The sequence below is a fragment of the Otolemur garnettii genome, unplaced genomic scaffold (assembly GCF_000181295.1).
Source record: "Otolemur garnettii isolate 467f Iridium unplaced genomic scaffold, OtoGar3 scaffold00288, whole genome shotgun sequence".
Lineage (NCBI taxonomy): Eukaryota > Metazoa > Chordata > Mammalia > Primates > Galagidae > Otolemur > Otolemur garnettii.
Window position 1 is genome coordinate 253,410 of NW_003852683.1, and position 17,914 is coordinate 271,323.

At 47.6% G+C, this 17,914-nt stretch overlaps 1 protein-coding gene across 1 annotated transcript; it reads left to right on the forward strand.

The window, feature by feature from the left end:
- The first annotated feature begins 7,924 nt into the window (after positions 1 to 7,924).
- On the forward strand, positions 7,925 to 17,563 carry LOC100958997 (sialic acid-binding Ig-like lectin 12). The gene is made up of 7 exons (XM_023508899.1): positions 7,925 to 8,397; positions 8,619 to 8,891; positions 9,073 to 9,120; positions 9,992 to 10,261; positions 10,852 to 10,933; positions 11,286 to 11,382; positions 16,897 to 17,563. Exons 1-7 carry the CDS (start codon positions 7,968 to 7,970, stop codon positions 17,086 to 17,088), a joined length of 1,392 nt encoding a protein of 463 aa, XP_023364667.1. The 5' UTR covers positions 7,925 to 7,967; the 3' UTR covers positions 17,089 to 17,563.
- Positions 17,564 to 17,914: the final 351 nt, after the last annotated feature.

Below are 17,914 nucleotides of genomic sequence, written 5' to 3' on the forward strand. Positions count from 1 at the left end.
ACCTGGAAACAAATCTGTGCCCTCTCATTTGCTAAGAGCATGACCCCAGGGGAGGCACTTTACCCTCCATGTCTCAATTCCCTGCTCTGTCAAATGGACACAGGATGTCCTATCTCACAGGGTCGCTGTGAGGATCAAATAAGGGTGCACATGGAAAACGCCAGTCCTCAGCATAGTGAGAATTTCCTGCCTACTGGTTACTTCTCCCTTAGCTGGTGACATTTGGTCCAGAGGACTGTGTGTACAGTCACATGAGCTCTATCAGCAACATGTCAGTGTCACTGACTGCCCAAAACCCACCTTTGATCATTTCCCTGACTTTCCCTCCAACATCATCACTCTCCACTCCTATTTTTCATCTTCTAAATTTCCAAGTAAGTATTTAATGAGCACCTAATATATGCCAAACATTTTTTAAGAAAGGGCAGGTTCAGAGGTACATAAAAGAGATACAAAATCCTTCAGGAGGCTTACATTTTAACAGCGGGAGAGGCTGGCAAAGAGTAACTAAGTAGATGATGTTATACTGCTTGGTGATAAGACGTTTGGAGAAAAATAAGACAGGCAAGATATATAGAAAACATGGGATGGACCAGGTGTGGTGGCTCCTGCCTGTAATCCTAGAACACTGGGAAGGAGCAACTACAGAGGAGGAATGGGAGGCTGAGGCCAGTGGATCGCCTAAGCCCGGGAATTTGAGGCCAGCCTGAGAAAGGCCGAGACATTGTCTCTAGTGAAAATAGAAAAACCAGCCAGGCATTGTGATGGGTGCCTATAGTCCCAGCTATTACTTGGGAGACTGAGGCAGGAGGATTGCTTGAACCCAAGAGTTTGAGGTTGCTGTGAGCTATGACACCATGGCATTCTACCCAGAGTGACAGAGGGAGGGTGTCTAAAAAAAGAAAATATAGGATGAATTATACTCTTCAATGTGTTGTCCATGATGTAATCAGTGAGAAATGGACATTTGAGTATGCACCCACACTCACACACTGTAGGCACTTACACAACTCGGACATGCAGGCAAAGACTACTGACACACAGAGGCACATGCACAGACACAGATTTCAGACACACACACGCCACTGATACATACCCACAGCTCAGATGCACACACCACAGACACAGAGACAAACATGCAGATATACACAGACACACACTACTAATTCACAAACGCTGACCAAGGAAACACACATTCACACTACAGACAGGGGCATTGGCCACCCTGGGTGCTGGAATGGCTTCTCTTGTGGCCTCTGCCCTGGGAAGACTGGAGGGAGCCCTGGGTCTCAGCCCAACCAGACCCAAGTTCCCAGGAGAGAGAAAGAACAGTGTTGCTTGCGACATCAGGCCACCATTTTCTGCTGTTAGTTCTCAAAACCCACCTCCCCTGCCCACTAATGTCACAATCCCCCATCCCTGTTGCCTGAAGTCCATGGATCCTGCTGGCCTGGTGGCCCTGGTGCTGACCTGTGCCTGCAGCAGCAGTTAGGGCCACTCTCAGAGTGACTACTGGGGTGTGGGCAAGGCCCTTGAACTTATTGAGGAAGGTGAGGACATATCTGAGCCTTAGGAAACAAGGCACAAAGAGGAGTCAGGTGAGGAGGGAAGAGTCCTCTGCATGGACGTCAGTGAGCCCTATTGGCTGCAGAGTTCATCTGGAGGCTGAGTTACCACCCTGTCCCCAACAGATGATGATGAGGAGGAGATGCAGTGTGAGGTTCAAACATGGACTTCCTCAGACTCTGGAGCAGGGAGGCTGAAGAACATGCCAAAGGGGTGAAGGGGAGGTGGGGGCTGCAGCCAGGCAGTGACTGACTAGGGACTGATTCACACACTATTTTTTCAGGGAAACAAATGACTAACAGGGCGAAATCAATTAAGTGGCACCCATGGGATAACAGGGACTTAATGACTTAGGGAAGCCTAATTAATCTGTGAACAAGGCAGGCTATGAAGGGCGCATTATCTGATTAATTGACTTATAAGGGAACTGACCTTTTTCACAGAAAGCCCCTCCCCTGATCATTCACTAATAGACGATTCCCTTGGTTGGCTAACAGGTGCACAGGTGACCCCCAACACCCTCCTGCACGGGTGAGCAATGCAATGACAGGCTGAGGAGCACACACACAGGGTCCTGGCGAGCTTACTGACCAGTTCATAGTCTAACTGCATTATTGATCCAGTATCAGCCTCTATCTGACCAAGGGGCTGGAGGGCCCTGGCTGGCCTAAGAGCAGAGCCTCCCTGATGGCCTAGCCCACCTGTGGCTGCCTCGGGGCTCAAGGATGCTCCCAGAGAGTGTTTCCTGCCTGATGGCAGAGCCCGTCTTCTGGGAAGCCCAGTTTGTGGAGCCCCAAGGCAGGTCCCTCACCCAATGAATGCTGGGCCACCAGCAAGACAGGTGGGGTCCCATGGGGCCTGTCACCATCTGTCCTTGGAGCAAGGAAGGAGATGTGGACGCCCAGCAGGAAATTTGTGAATATAGTAGAGGGAGTTTCCATAAACTTCTCACCCAGCTTCTCTCAATGTGAAAATCTTACATCACCATGGCAGTTTGTCCTAAGTATGAAAGTAGCATTGGTACATTACTATGAATTGAACTCCCTTTGCTCTCAAATGTAGTATATTTAGGAGATTTTATTGTACTTATGCATAGAAAAATGTCATTCTTACCAGTGATGCCATAGTTTTCCAATTATAGGTATAATATACCATAAAGTACTTAACCTTTTCTCCATTGGTGGAAACTGTGGTGTTTCCAATCTTTTCTTCATACAAATAACACTGCACTGAATAAGAGGAGGGAATATTCCCCACCTGTGTGAGTCTGTCTGCAGGATAATTTTCAAATGAAAAAGGCTTAGTTCAAAAAGTGTATTTGTAATTCCTATAGATATTGCCACATGGTGCTGAATGGAGCTGTCTTATTTATACTGCCGCCAACAATGGGCCTACTTCCCTGACACCCTTCATTCTTTTGGCTGTTACAAGTGAATTCCCTGAAATTGTAATTTGCTTTGACATTTTGTGAATAGGTTGAGTGTTTTTCATTATGTTTAAGAATTCTTGTATTTCTTTGTGTATATTTTCCTTTATGGTTTGAAGAAGTTTTATTGGTGTTAAGAAAGTCAGCCATTTGCTAGTCAAAAGGAGTTATGTCTGCCTATTCAAGGCCCTTTGGCTCAGGTCAGCTGACTTTGATAGGAAACAGCACGCACTCTTTCTGAACCATTCACTGGTTCTCTGGAGCTGGCTCTAGAGAAAGCCTTGTTGTCAAAAGCCTCTAGTGTGTATCTTTTCCCAGCCTCCATGACACAACTTAGGGACATCAAATGGGATACTTAAATTGGTCAACATAGTGGTACTTACAGCAAGAATATCCATCTGTCATTCTGGGAGGCTGAGAAAGGTGAATTGCTTGAGCTCAGGAGTTTGAGATCAGCCTGAGCAAAAGCAAGACCCCATTTCTACTAAAGATAGAAAAACCAGCTGGGTGTTGTGGTGGGCACCAGTACTCCCAGATACTACTTGTGAGGCCAAGGTAAGAGAATTGTTTGAGCCCAAGAGTTTAAGGTTACTATGATCTGTGATGCCATGGCAGTCTACCCAGGGGGACACAGTAAGATTCTGTCTCAAAATAAATAAATATATAAATAAAAATATCCATGGAGCTAAGAGCATCTCTGACTAGGTGCTTTCAGGTTGGAAAGGTATGAAGGGCCAGGCCCACGGAAAGGGACGCAATCTTGGCTACCTGTGCCACCAACATGTGTCAGAATTCAATGATTCTCTGCTCCCTGGAGCCCAGCCAGTGGCTATTCCCAACACCTGTGTTGCTGCCCAAAAGTTAGGAGCTCCTATGTTTCACCAACAGGATGGGCCAATAATGAGCTAAAATGTGTGCAAGTTGCAGTAGCACCTGGCCGTCCACTGATACTCACAATCTTACAGCTCTTGCTTCAGTTTCCTTCTTATGTCAGTTTTAATCTGGAAGGAAATCAGGAAGGAGTTTCTGGGAAATATGGTTCCAGCATTTTTAATTTGGTAGAGTCTAAGATCTCCACAGGTCTCTTCACAGAGAACTTTAAATTACCATTTACAAATAATCCTTTGAATACAGTATGTAGGTAAGTTAATCAGGCATGCAAATTCTCAAATTCATCTTTTCCTTGTTAACTGTGATTAATGTGGGCCACTGTTCTGGTTATCTGTTGCTGCACCTTGAATCATTCCCAAATCCAGTGGCCAAGACAAGGATTTTACTATACGTCATGATGGTGTAAATTGGCTACAGCCAACATAAGGAAATGGACTAAGGCATTTTCCTTACTACATTTTCTTTGGGCTCTTTCAGCCAATTGCATTGAAATCAAGGCCTGTACTGGGGCTGGATGTCTGAGACATCAGTGCTTTTCCATGTAGCATGTCTCTTTGTAAGAGTGCCCCCGGGTGGCACTTTGTCCATAAGGCTGGGGTGGAAACTTTGTCCATAAGGCTGGGGTGGAAACTTCCAGGCATAGTTACTATGAGAACCATAAAAGCCTCAGAACATCTTCCTCCACATTCTATTGGTCAAAGCAGTCATGGGCCCAATGGAGATTCAAGAAGAGGAGGTCATAACAATAATGAACTCCATCTTGTAATGGGAGGAACACTTTGTTTGCTCAGGGTGGACTAGGATTGTTTGGGGTTGTATTTGGAGACAAGTTCCTACAACTACTCAGCAGTCTGAGTGTCAGATGCCTCCTGTGCCTGATGAGAGGCATAGCTTCTCTCAGTCAGGGACATTGGCAGAATGAAATGGGAACTTGTGTGCAGAGAGGCTGCACAGAACTTTTGCCTCTTCTGCCCCTGGAGCTTGACAACAGGCTGGCTTGTCCATAGCATCTTCCTAAGGGTCGACAGCAGGGCAAGGTGGAGAAACAGAGGCCTTCTCCTCTGCCAAGGGCCTTCCCCTGGTGCACCTATGCTCTTCCAGGCACTAATATGTTGACCCTCTCACTCCAACCTAGAACTACTGTTCTGTGATCAGCCCCTCCCTAGAGCTGCAGATAACTCCAAAGTCAGAGCCCAAGTCTGTATCAGCACCATGGATAGCGCCACCACACACTTAGAATTCCCTAGGAGCCAGAAGCTGTCTTGGGTTGAGGGGGCACCTTCTTCGGGTGGTGTATTGATTTCTGCTGGGCCAGAGGTGGGGTTGGTTGGTCAGACACAGATGGTAGAACGTGGTAGGGGCCTGAGGGTTTCCAGTACAGTGGGAGAGTGAGAGTTTGGGCACACAGGATCTGAAAGTCCAGGAATTCCTGGGCCTCCAGGGCCTTCCTGCCTGAGAGTTCCTACCATGTCTTCTCTGCCTGTTCCTTCCCAAGAAGTAATCTGCACCCACCCAAGCCTGTGCCCCCCCACCTCCACCTTCCCTCTGACATTGGAAATGTCAGATGACTTGTTTGTCTCCAAACCAGATGTTGCTCCCTTTGAGTCAAGGACTGGGTCTGTCCCATTCACTCCTTTCCAGGCAGGGGTTCTCACTGCCTGGCTGCTGAGTGAGTGAGAGAGTGAGTAAGTGAATGACATTTCTCCCCTCATCTCATGAGAGAAGTTCAACAATTCTTCCATTTCAAATTAGCACATACTTATCCTACCCCAGTTCTGTCACTCCTATGCAGACATAGTTGATTATGTGACTTCTGAGCATACAAGGGAATAAGACGGTATACTCATGTGATGGGGCAATTTAGTGGCTAAGTCCACTCAGGCTGTTGTAACAAAATATCATAAACTGGATTCATCCTATAAAGAATAGAAATTTATTTCCCACAGTTCTCGGGGCTGGGAAATGCAAGGTCCAGATGCCAGTAGCTCGTAAGGACATTTTTGAAATGGTGAAAGGTGCAAACAAGATCCCACAGACTTTTCTATAAGGGCACAAATCCTATTCATGACAGCTCCACTGTCATGATCCTATCACCTCTCAAAGATCCTACCTTCTGAATCCATTAGGATTTCAACATGTGAATTTGGGGGCAGGACACAGACATTCAGGTCATAATACTTGCCAATCAGGACCCCAGAGTCTTCTCTCCAAATTGGGGAAGTGGTGCTAGAGGGCTAGATTGCCTCCCAGTCCTCCTTGGTCAGAAGTGGATCTTAGGTTCCTCTTTGGCATGCAGATCTCTGCCATTTCTGTTTCTCCTTCCTGTTATTTTCTGATTTCATTTGCAAATTGCGGATGCTGGGAAACTGAGAAGCCACAGCACCTCCCTTCTGACCACTGAGATGCTGCAACTTTACTACTAGGAGAGAGTGACTGGGTGAGGAAGGCGTCTGGTGGGGTGTGTCTGCAGGAGGAGATACCAGTGAAAATGCAGGAATTGGTGATGGGGGTGTGGGGCAGCTATGCCTGCTCAAACCCTGCACCTTCCCTTTTCAATTTTCATGTCCAAGTGATACTCTGGGTTATGGGCAATGAGAGGATAAATGCAGGACAGGAAATTTCAAGAAGTTGAGTGAAAGAAAAAGTCTGCAATTTTTTATGTATACAGAATCTTAAGAAAAATGTTCTTAAAGCCACAGGATTGCAGGCAGCATACTCAGATCATAAAAGCACAGAGAAAAGCGAGGAGATGGTTGGTGTCACAGTGGAGCTGGAGCTCCTCCAGGAGGGAGTGGCCTGTGGGGAGTAGCAAGGAAGAAATGGGTGGTCCTGGGGAGCTTCTCTGAAGGTGTTCATTTCTGTAAACCACTGCATGGTTCAGAAGAGGGCACTTTTACGTATATGTCTTATATTCCCCCCCCTGCCCAAATAGTTTGAAGTAAAATTGACCCAGGTTTGTCTTTTTACTTGTTAAGATTTCCCCCATTCCCTCCCAACCTCCAGGCACAGAGTTTTACATCATCTTCCATTGAATTCAAGTGCGAGTTTCTTCTCTCACTCAACCCTGACCATCCCTGAGGGTGGGCAGCTCCAATGCTAGTGTTTCTGGCTCCAAATATCCCCTTAACCAGGATCCTCCTGGGGGCAGAACCTGCAGCAGCAAAGCCCTGAGGGCCGGGGAACCCATCGTGCTCTGGAGGAATCAGGAGTGAGGCTGGGGGACGTGACAGTGGGGAGGAAATCTGATCTGATACCCAGAACGTCTGGATGAACAGAGAAGTTTAAGCTTCTTTCAAAACGCACCCCTGCCCTGCTGACTGTCTTCCATATATTAATAACATTGCCATGTACAATAGTCATAGCCTTAGTCTCCCAGGCCACCTGTGTCCCTGTATGTATCAGTACACAGAAGCCTCACTTCCACAACCCCGTGTCCTTGTGCTCTGTCCTCTTGAAATTACACCTCCATGTTGGGAGGGGGAATGCCATCCACCCTGCCTGTGTCCCAGTGAAGCTCCTGTCACAGGGATCTCAGAAGTCAAGAGAATTATTGTCTCCCTGGGTAGTGACTCCATAAGGACCAGGATCTAGCTCTGGTAGGTTGACCTCAAGATGCAGAGATGGGACACACATGTGGTTGCTGAGGGAGTAGGAGAGGCTGCCAGTCATCTCCCACCCTGGGCCTCCCCCCTCCCCTGACCTCCACAAACATCCATGGCTCCAGACTCAGGGGTCTGGCCAGAGGGGACCCATTTTGGCCTTCCAGAAAGTGTCACCAAGGGGAAGGGCATTGACAGGGGTGAAATGTAGTCAGGCCTCGCATGGGGTGGGAACTTGGGTGAGGGTCTCTCCCTCTCCCACAGGATCCCCAGGAGTGGACGTGGGTGGTGACAGCTGACCTCCAAAGGCTGCCCCAGCCCTGCCAATGTCTGCATGTGAAGTTCCTCCTCTGAGGAGGGTCACGTTTCTGACCTCACCCCCATCTTCCTGTGTGGCTTCCTCTGAACCCGCAGCTCCCAGTGCCTGAGAGAAGAACCCTGAGGAGCAGACTGTCCCCAGCGGGCCCTGACACCTCCACCCAGACATGCTGCTGCTGCTGCTGCTGGCCCTGCTCTGGGGGACGGTGGGAGGGCAGCAACAGAGAGGGCACCTGAAGGGTTATACCCTGGAAGTGCAGAGGGAGGTGACGGTGCAGGAGGGTCTGTGTGTCCACGTGCCCTGCTCCTTCTCCTACCCCTCAGAAGGCTGGACAGACCCTGTTTCTGGCTACTGGTTCCGGGATGGGGCCAATACAATACACGATGCTCCAGTGGCCACAAACAACAAAACTCGACAAGTACAGGAGGAGACCCGGGGCAGATTTGACCTCCTTGGGGTCCCTGAGACGAGCAACTGCTCCCTGAGTATCAGAAATGCCAAGTGGAGTGACCGTGGATTATACTTTTTTCGGGTGGAGACAGGACAGAACATAAAGTGGAACTATATACACAATAAGTTCTCTCTGCGTGTGACAGGTAAGGCCCAGCTGCAGGTGTGACCACAGGGGGAGGTGGTGGGGACCCCAGGGAGGTGGTGGGAGCCACAGGGAAAGGCCGGGCTGTGACCCCCATCCTGGGAGGGGTTGGGGCGAAGCCTGTAGGGCTCAGGGGAGGAGCTGGACCACAGCCCGAGCTCCTATCAGGGCCACACCTTGGATTCTCACTCCTAATGCTATGTGTCCCCTTCTCCTCCCTAGCCCTGACCCCCAACATCCTCCTTCCAGGGACCCTGGAGTATGGCTACCCCAAGAACCTGACCTGCTCTGTGCCCTGGACCTGTGAGAAGGGATTTTCCCCCCAGATCTCCTGGGCTGGACCCTCTGTGGACCCCCAGGAACCCACCACTGGCCACCTCTCAGTGCTCACCCTCATCCCACAGCTTGAGCACCACGGCACCAACCTCACCTGCCAGGTCACCTTGCCTGAGGCTGGTGTGACCGGGATAAAGACCATCCATCTCAACGTGACCTGTGAGAGAGCTGGGCTGGGACACCTGGGGCCCTGCTGGGGGTGCTGGGACCTGGGGTCCAGGTGAGGAGGGTTAAGAGGATGCTGGCTCCACCCTCCCCCTTGATGTGGCTCCTAGGGCAGAGCCCAGCATCCACCTGACCCTCAAAAGTGACTCAGGGCTTCTGTGTCTTTCTGCCCCAGACTCTCCTCAGAACTTAACTGTGACTGTCCTTCTAAGAAACAGCACAGGTAGGATGGCCCTTCCTGGGCTGTGGGAGCAGGGCCTCTTCAGTCAGGGCATGTGGGTCCCTCATTAGCTGGACTCTTCCTGCTCACCTGAGACCCCTTTGTTAGTGAACCCCGGGCCCCTCCCCAGAATCAGCTCCCACCACCCCTCTCTCCCCTCAGACTTTCTCACAACCCCTCGGTCCACAGCAAGGACAGGGCAACATTCACAGGCAGAGCCAGCCTCTCCCCTTCTCGTCTGTCTCCTGAATGCTCCTTCAGCTTCGACTTTTTATTTCCCCAATAGTTTTATGTATCTCTAGATCGGGGTAGGGAGGTGAAGTCACATGGGTAAAAATTCAAACACAGAGCAGAGTCTGTTCTCAGGTGCCCACCCCCTCCCCAGAACCCACCAGTGTCCCCATAGGCTGCCCAGAGCCTCAGTCTATTCACTTGAAGGCCCTGAGAGGTGGTTGACACTAGAAGCACAGACTGTCCTCATTCCCCTCCAGGGCTGTGCAAGATACCTTCTCTTGATAATCTCTGATTCACTATACAGCTTATGCTAATGGAAGTTCAGGGCATTATTTTATCCTACTAATAGACACTCTGCAAGGAATTCCTTGTATTTTATCTCACACATGTGTATGTATGTCTGTGAGATAAATTCCTAAAAACAATATAGCTAGTTTACATTTTCTTTAATTTTGAGAAACATGGTCAGATGTATTGAGGGTGCACAAATTTCATTCCCATCAGCCAGGGGTGAAAGTGTGTTTTCCTCTACTTCAGTCTTTCTCTCTGGGCTTCTGTTCCCCTCACCCATCTCCTTCTGTGTCCTTCCACTATATCCACATCTCTTTGTTACTCTGACCCTCTGTCTCTTTCTCTATAGTACCCATGGCCCTGGGGAATGGCTCATCTCTGTCAGTCCTAGAGGGCCAACGTCTGCACTTGACCTGTGCTGCTGACAGCAACCCCCCTGCCAGGCTGAGCTGGACCTGGGGGAGCCTGACCCTGTGCCCCTCACAGTCCTCAAGCCCTGGGGTGCTGGAGCTGCCCCACGTGCACCTCAAGGATGAGGGAGAATTCACCTGCCGAGTGCAGAACGCTCTGGGCTCCCAGCACATCTCCCTGAGCCTCTTCGTGCTGAGTCAGCACACAGGTGGGTTGCAGAGGAATAGAGGGGAGAACACACCTGCCCCACCCTCACTGACAACCCACAACCCCCTGAGCTATAAAGGGAAGCCTAGTTCTGGTCTGTGCTCAGCTGTGAGGCTTGGAACTTACCTGTGACCCAGAGCATCACTGTCTTTTTCCAAGGACAAGGGGCAAGGGAAGGAGGTGGGCCTTGGAGGGGAGCGGCTGGGAGGCATGGATAGGAGTGTTTGGGGAAGTAAGGACCTTGCTGTTCAGGGCTTGGACTTGGGTGAGACATGTGAGGAACTCACCTCGGGCATAAAATTTAAGAAGACAAAAAAACAAGTCAGCAATCAAGCAACATAATATTGCAATGATCTTTTAAAAACAATAAATTGAATGCCAAAAAATTCCATGATGAACAAAATTCCAAAATCTTAACTAGAGCTTCCATCCAGCACTTCCATGTCTCACTGCTCTCCTTTCTCCCTCCCATCCATGTTTTTTGTGTCTGAGAAGGGAGAGGGGAATAGATGTCCAAGTCCTGCATGGAGCAGGAGGGGAAGAGACCAGTTCTCAGAGGTGATTTACAGAACGACTCTCATCCATCTGCAGAGAAAGCACAGCCTGTGTCAATGGGGGCAGTCTGGGGAGCCACAGCTCTGGTCTTCCTGTTCTTCTGCATCATCTTCATGGTGTAAGCGTTGACCTTGGGGGGAGGGAAGGTCGGGAACTGTGCTCCTGAAGCCAGAGTTGGAGGCACCTGGATGGGTCATGAGCCTGAAGCAAGGATAAGAAGTACATCACGTGTGCATGGGGAGAAGCACATGGGGGCGCGTATTTTGGGGGGCTAATAGTCTATGGCAAACCTGGGGCCTCACTATCCAGGAGGGTGGTCCTATGTTCTCAGTATTGGGGTCTCCAGGACAGGATAGCCTCTCTCCCACCACTGTCACCCTCCAGTCCCTGACTAGGAAACTGAGGCGGGGTGGGGCTGCTCCCTGTGGCCTGATGCTCACAGACTGAAAGGCTCTCTGGTGTTCTTTCAGGGTGAGGTTCTGCAGGAGGAACGTGGCCAGGCCAGAAGAGGGCGCTGGGGAGAAATGGGCTGAGGATGCAGACTCTGTCAGGGGCTCAGGTTCTCAGGTGAGTGACATGGGGGTCTCCACATCCAGCATCCAACATGGACAGCTCACACTGGATGGTCTCCAGGATTATTCAGCTGGGGCAGGACCAAAGTTGCTTCTTTATCTCCTCCTCCCTAAAATCTGGCATCTCCTGCAGGATCTCCTATGTTGCTGACAGAATGAAAGCCTCTCCCTTGTGGTGTCTCCATGGCCAGGCACACAGAGTTATCCTCTATCTGTCCTTTCTTTTCCTATGGCCAAAAACTCACCATGTCTTGACCTTAAGAACAGCTGTCACTGGTCCCAACCCTCCATCCTGACCCTGCTCATTGCTGACCTCAGGTTTCCTTCTTTGACCCTCTCCCACCCTGCCTCTCATCTCCCCTTCCCTACCTGGAGGGATCTTCTGAAATCCATCACGGCCCAGTGCAGCTGCCTTTGAGCAGCTGTTCCTTGACCCCCAGCACTGTCAAGAGAAGAGGCTAAGAAATATTTTCTATAAGGGCCAGATAATAGCTATGTTTGAATTTGTGGGCTGTATAGTCTCTGCTGCAGCTACTTAACTCTGCTTCTGTAGCAGGAAATGACCGATAGACCATGTGTGGATGATGGGCATGGCCGTGTTCCAATAAAACTTTATTCACAAAAGCAGGTGGTGGGTGAGATTTCACCCAAGGGCTGTAGTTTGCCCAGCCTTGATCTAAAGATAAAGTCCCAACTCCTCAGCCTGCAGCCCAGACCACTCTGGCCTCTGAAGCACCTACAGGTCCTGTAGGGATGGAATTACTGGGAGATGAGTAAGACTCTTGGCTTGGATGCAGAATTTAAGGGCATGACAAAAATCTCGGCAATCGCAACAATTAATGTAAATTTTTACCAGACTAAAATTAATGAAAAATATTCATGATGAGTAAAATATCAAAATATTTTAAAATAACAGGATCAATAAAGTCGGTTAATAATTATTTAAGATCATCACTTCAGAGAAACTTTAAAACAGGGTAACATTCTCAGTTGACAGTGAGGGAAGCAAAGAGGTAGATTTTGAAAATATTGTCCCTGCTTTATCTCCCACAGAACTAGGAAAGGAAAATTATAAAAAGTTCTGGTTTGGGTATGCATAAAATTTTTACACTTAAAATGGTGTTTTATATGCTTCACTCTTCAATTTTTTTTTTTTTTTTGAGACAGAGCCTCAAGCTGTCCCCCTGGGTAGAGTGCTGTGGCACCACAGCTCACAGCAACCTCCAATTCCTGGGCTCAAGCGAGTCTCCTGCCTCAGCCTCCCAAGTAGCTGGGACCACAGGTGCCAGCCACAACACCTGGCTATTTTTTTTTTTTTTTGGTTGCAGCCATCATTGTTGTTTGGTGGCCCGGGCTGGATTCGAACCTGCCACCTTAGGTGTATGTGGCTGGCGCCTTAGCCACTTGAGCCACAGGCACCAAGCCTTCAATTTTTAATAGTATTTCAACTATTTTATGTTCTGGAAAAAATTAATGATTAAATATACATTAAAACATATAAATAGAACGAACATTTTCCTGTTGCCTGAGGCTCCAGTTGGCTCAGGAAAGCATGCTCACTAATCTGGGTCTGTTTACGTGTTTATTCTCCAGGGATATGGATCGTTAATTTTATTTTTTAAATGTGTTCAAATATTCTTCACCTCAGTTGCTGAGATTTTTGGTTCCTTTTTCATTTGGGACTCTGGCAACTGCCACACTTCGTCACTCTCCTTGTAGTCCTGCCCTCCAGCCACATCCTCCCCCTGCTCTGTGCTCCTTCCACGCTGGACTTGTCACTGTTGTCATTCAGAGCAAAATTATTTGTGCCTTTATCTTTGCAAGGGCTGTTGCTCTGTCTGCGCATGCTCCTCCCTCCTCACTTAACTACCTGTAGATGATTTTGAGCAGCAGAAATCCTTTTATTCACTAATTTGGTCAGGAAATATATGGACCACCTACCAAGAGACAAGCACTGTAGGTGCCAGGGTCCTATTTATGAAAAGCATTTAAAAATCCTGGGTTTGGTGAGGTCTTACTTTAGATAGAGGGATATATCCAAATAAATCATTAACCAACCAACCAACCAACCAACCAAACAACAAACAAATGAATAAAATGTACATGATGGACATGTAATTGGGGGAAAATCCAGGGTTCAGAAAATAGGAAGCAATGAGGAAGTGGCTTGTGCTTTATTTTTGTTATCTGTCATCCACATATCGTCTGTCTATATATCAACATATCTATGCATCCATCATCTATCTCACTACCTCTACATCCTTTCATCCATTCATCCATGTATCTGTCTTGATTTTAGAAAGTTGAACTGGCTTGGCACCTATGCTCAGTGGTTAGGGCGCCAGCCACATACACTGGGACTGGCGGGTTCGAACCCAGCCCAGGCCTGCTAAACAACAATGACAACAACAACAACAAAAATATCCAGGCATTGTGGTGGGCACTTTTAGTCCCAGCTACTTGGGAGACTGAGGTAAGAGGATCGCTTAAGCCTAAGAGTTTGAGATTGCTGTGAGCTGTGATACCATGGCGCTCTACCAAAGGTGACATAAGACTCTGTCTCAAAAAAAAAAAAAAAGGTGAACATCTTAACCTTTTTAAGTGTACAGTTGTGTAACAGATTATAAAATTTTTCATCTTACAAAACTGAAACTCTATCCACTGAATGACATCTCCCCATTTCCCCACCCTGGCCTTCCTTTGCCCTGGGAATCACCATTCTACTTTCTGTTTCTATGAACTTGATGACTGGATATCTCATATAAGTGGAGTTATATAGTATTTGTCCTCTTGTGATTGGCTTATTTACTTAACCTAAGTCCTCAAGGTTCATCCACATTGTAGGATGTAACAGCATTTCCTCTTTTCAAAAGATGATTGTTAATATTCCCATGCGTATACACACTACTCTTTTAATCCATTTATCTCTGTGTGGGCTTTTGAATTGCTTCCACTTCTTGGCAATTGAGAATAATGCTACAGGGAACATGGGTATGTATGTGTCTTCTCAAGATCTTGTTTTCAGTCTTTTTAGATATATGCCCATAAGTAGGAATAATGGGTCCTATGTTAATTCTATTTTTAATTTTTTCATTTTTGGAGGAACTGCCATACTGCTTTGTATAATGGTTGCACCACTTTATGCTCCCATGAAGAGCTCATAAAGGTTCTCATTTCTCTACATGCTCACTAATAGTTGGTATTTTTCTTTTCATTTGTTTGTGATAGTGGCCACTCTAATGGGTATGAGATGACATCTCATTATGGTCTTGAATTGCATTTATCTTATAATTAGTGATCTGAGCATCTTTTCATGTGCTCCTAAGCCATTTATATATCTTCCTTGGAGAAAAGTCTATTCGAGTTTTTTGCCTATTTTTAAACTAGATTGTTTTTCATTATTGAGGTATGCAAGCTCTTTATATATATTGGATATTCACCTCTTATCAGATGTGTGGTTTAGAAATTTTTTTCTCCCATTCATAGGTTGACTGTGGTTTCTGATATTTGATTGTAGTTAATGGTATTCGAACAAAGGCACGAAGGAAGTTCAGGGTCCGGCATTTGGTTGTGTGACTGAAGAGTCACTAGGGAGAGGGAAGAGCAGGGGCTGTGCTCAGACACAGGAGGCTGATGGGGGGGGGAACCACAGAGAGCTCAGACAGAGGAGGCAATGGCCATGAGAAGGAAATGAATATGGAGAAGCCTATCCTGTGCATGGCTCATGTCTGAATGTGCTCCCGTGATTGGCAGAGGTTTGGGGGAGAAAAGAGGAAGTTTAATTTCAATAGGTTGAGCTGGTTGAATTTTGTGTGTCTTTGGACAAGGGGGTCAGAGTTTCAAGTATATTGTTGGATGAAAGTTTATCACCTGGAGAGGAGAATGGCCTGGAATCTGGTTTTGGGGGTCATCCACCTACTGGTGACATGAAGCCATTATAGTGGGTGAGGTCACAAAACAAAGTTGAAGAAGTAACGTGTCTGGGCACTTCTGATATTAGAGGTCAGGGAGATGTGGTATAAATGGCTGCCAAGGAGTCAGATGGACCCAGAAAAGTATGATGTCTGCAGCTGAGTAACGAAGGGCCCCATGCAAGGAAGGTGGACAACACAGTGTCCTCTGCTGCTGCAAAGTCCAGGGGAGGGAAGGCAGACAGACTGGCATTTTGATTTAGCCAACTGGAGATCTTTGGTGATTGTGATAAAAAGCAGCACTGAAAAGTGGTGTGTGTGTGTGTGAGAGAGAGAGAGAGAGAGAGAGAGAGAGAGAGAGTCTTTATTTAAATAATCAAAGGAGAATGGAAGAACAAAATCACTGACTGTTCTGGGACCTGTTCTGTTCTCCAGGAGAGCAGCCGGGAAGGCTCAAAACAAGGAGGAGGCAGCCGGGGCAGCCTCTATCACTCTCTGCTGGGTGACTCTGTATTGATGTCCTGTAGCCACTGTAACAACCTAGCACAAAATTAGTGGCTTCAGACAATGTGCATGGATCACCTAACAGGTCTGGTAGTCAGATGTCTGCAGTGGGTTTCCCAAGGCTGAAGTCAAGGTGTTGCCAGCAGCTTGAGGTGCCTTTGGCAGCTGCAGGAGAGGATGCAGGTTCTTGCCTTTTCTGGCTTCTGGAGGCACCTGTGCTCCTGGGCTCTGGTCCTTTCCACTGCCTACTTGAGTGTACACAGCGAGCGGGGCAGCCTCTTGCAGGCTCCACCTGCCCTCTCTCCTTTCCTTCTTAGGAATCATGTGATTACATCCAGTCCACCCAAATAGTCCAGATAATCTTCCCATCTCAATACCCTTAACTTGATTCCATCTGCAATGTCTCTTTTGCCATGTAAGGTTGCATGCTTACTGGGTCTAGGGGGTTAGGGTGAGGATGTTTTGTGACCCATTACTCTTCCTATCAGGGAATATACTAGTTTGGACTGGCTTGTCCTAACACCATGTCCCTCATCACCACACTGTGAGCTTCCTAAGGGCAGGTGCCATGGAGGAATCAAGGCCCTATAATTCTCACATACCGTGTTTTGGGGCATCATATAATAATTCACAACTGAGTATTTGTTTGACCGTCATTTATTGCTGCCTCCCTCAGTTACAGAGCGAGCTGCAAGAGGTCAGGTCCACCGTGTCCACCCCAGCACTTCCAGCACCCAGCTTAGCGCCTCATAGACAGGGGTCCTCAGTAGGTCACCAACCTGATTTGATTGGACCTTGGTGCAACCAGGAATTGGGCAGGCCATTTCCTGCTTCAGCCTCAGTTTTCATATCTATAAAACATTAATATTAATATCTTCATCATAGGGGTGTTGTGAGAATTAGTGAAATTGGAAAACACCAAATAAGGTGCTCATTAAGTATGAAGTATTTAAGGAAAGTGTGGATTAAGGGGAGTCCAACAGAAATACATGAAGGACAAACAGCTGAAAGAACTCACGGGCTTCCTCCCCAGATTCTCTCTGCCTTATCCTGTCCCCATGGTTTCTCTGACTCCCTCCCCCCTTTCCATTCAGAGCCTCCTGGTTGAATCCCAGATGTGTGACAACCCTCCAGACCAGCCTCCCCCAGCTGTGGCCGCCCTCTCCTCTGGGCAGGAACAAGAGCTTCATTATGCATCCCTCGACTTCCAGAAGATGAAGCCTCAGGACCTGCAGAGACAGAAGACCATGGTCACTGAGTACTCAGAAATCAAGATCCACAAGTGAGAACCACTGTGGAGATTCAGCCCTGCTTGAGGGATCTTGGCCCCTCTTGGCAAAGTAGACATCAGAGAGCTGATTCCACCTGTCAAACCAAAACTTTGTACCCACTGAGCAACATCTTTTCTTTCCCTGTCCACCTTGGCGCAGCCTCCCAGCTTCTAGGACCCACTGTTCTACTTTCTACTTCTGTGAATTAGACTTTTTTAGGTTCTATGTGTAAATGAGATCATAAGGTATTTGTCTCTCTGTGTTTTGCTTATTTCACTTAACATAATGTCCTCTAGTTTCACACATGTTATCTTAAATGACAGAAGAATGTACTGTGCATTTCAAAACAGCCCAAAGAGAGGATTTTATGTGTTCTTACCAAAAAGAAATGCTAATATTTAAGTTGATGTTATGAAACTGAACTGAATCGATCCTTTTGCCCATGCCTAAAATAAAGACAAATGTGGACACACCAGGCTTGTGCAGCAAGAAAAGTTTATTGCCATCCAACCTGTATCCCTGAGCAGGGGTTAGAACAGGTTTTATAGTCAGAAGGTAATGAGAGGTGATAGGATCCCGCCATGGAGGTGACACCAGGCGTGATCTGATTGGAGTCCTTCCATGTGTTGTCCATTTCTGAATTCAGTCCCCACTTCTTGGTCCCAGCACTTAGTTTCCGCCTATGGTTGCACACTCAGGGCACACTCAGATTAGGTGACCTTCACACTGGAGTCCATGACAACTACAAAACAACTCACAACTTTGTAACATAAACATTGAACCAGATTGATCTGATGCAGTTACAGTGCTGGATATACAAACTACCCTGATCATTCCACAA

Bases quoted from the DNA above. Each gene is read 5' to 3' on its own strand.
- LOC100958997 (XM_023508899.1), top strand. From the start codon at position 7,968: ATGCTGCTGCTGCTGCTGCTGGCCCTGCTCTGGGGGACGGTGGGAGGG. The intron at 10,262-10,851 runs GTGGGTTGCAGA...ATCCATCTGCAG, and splicing joins CGTGCTGAGTCAGCACACAG to AGAAAGCACAGCCTGTGTCA. The intron at 10,934-11,285 runs GTAAGCGTTGAC...GTGTTCTTTCAG, and splicing joins TTCTGCATCATCTTCATGGT to GGTGAGGTTCTGCAGGAGGA.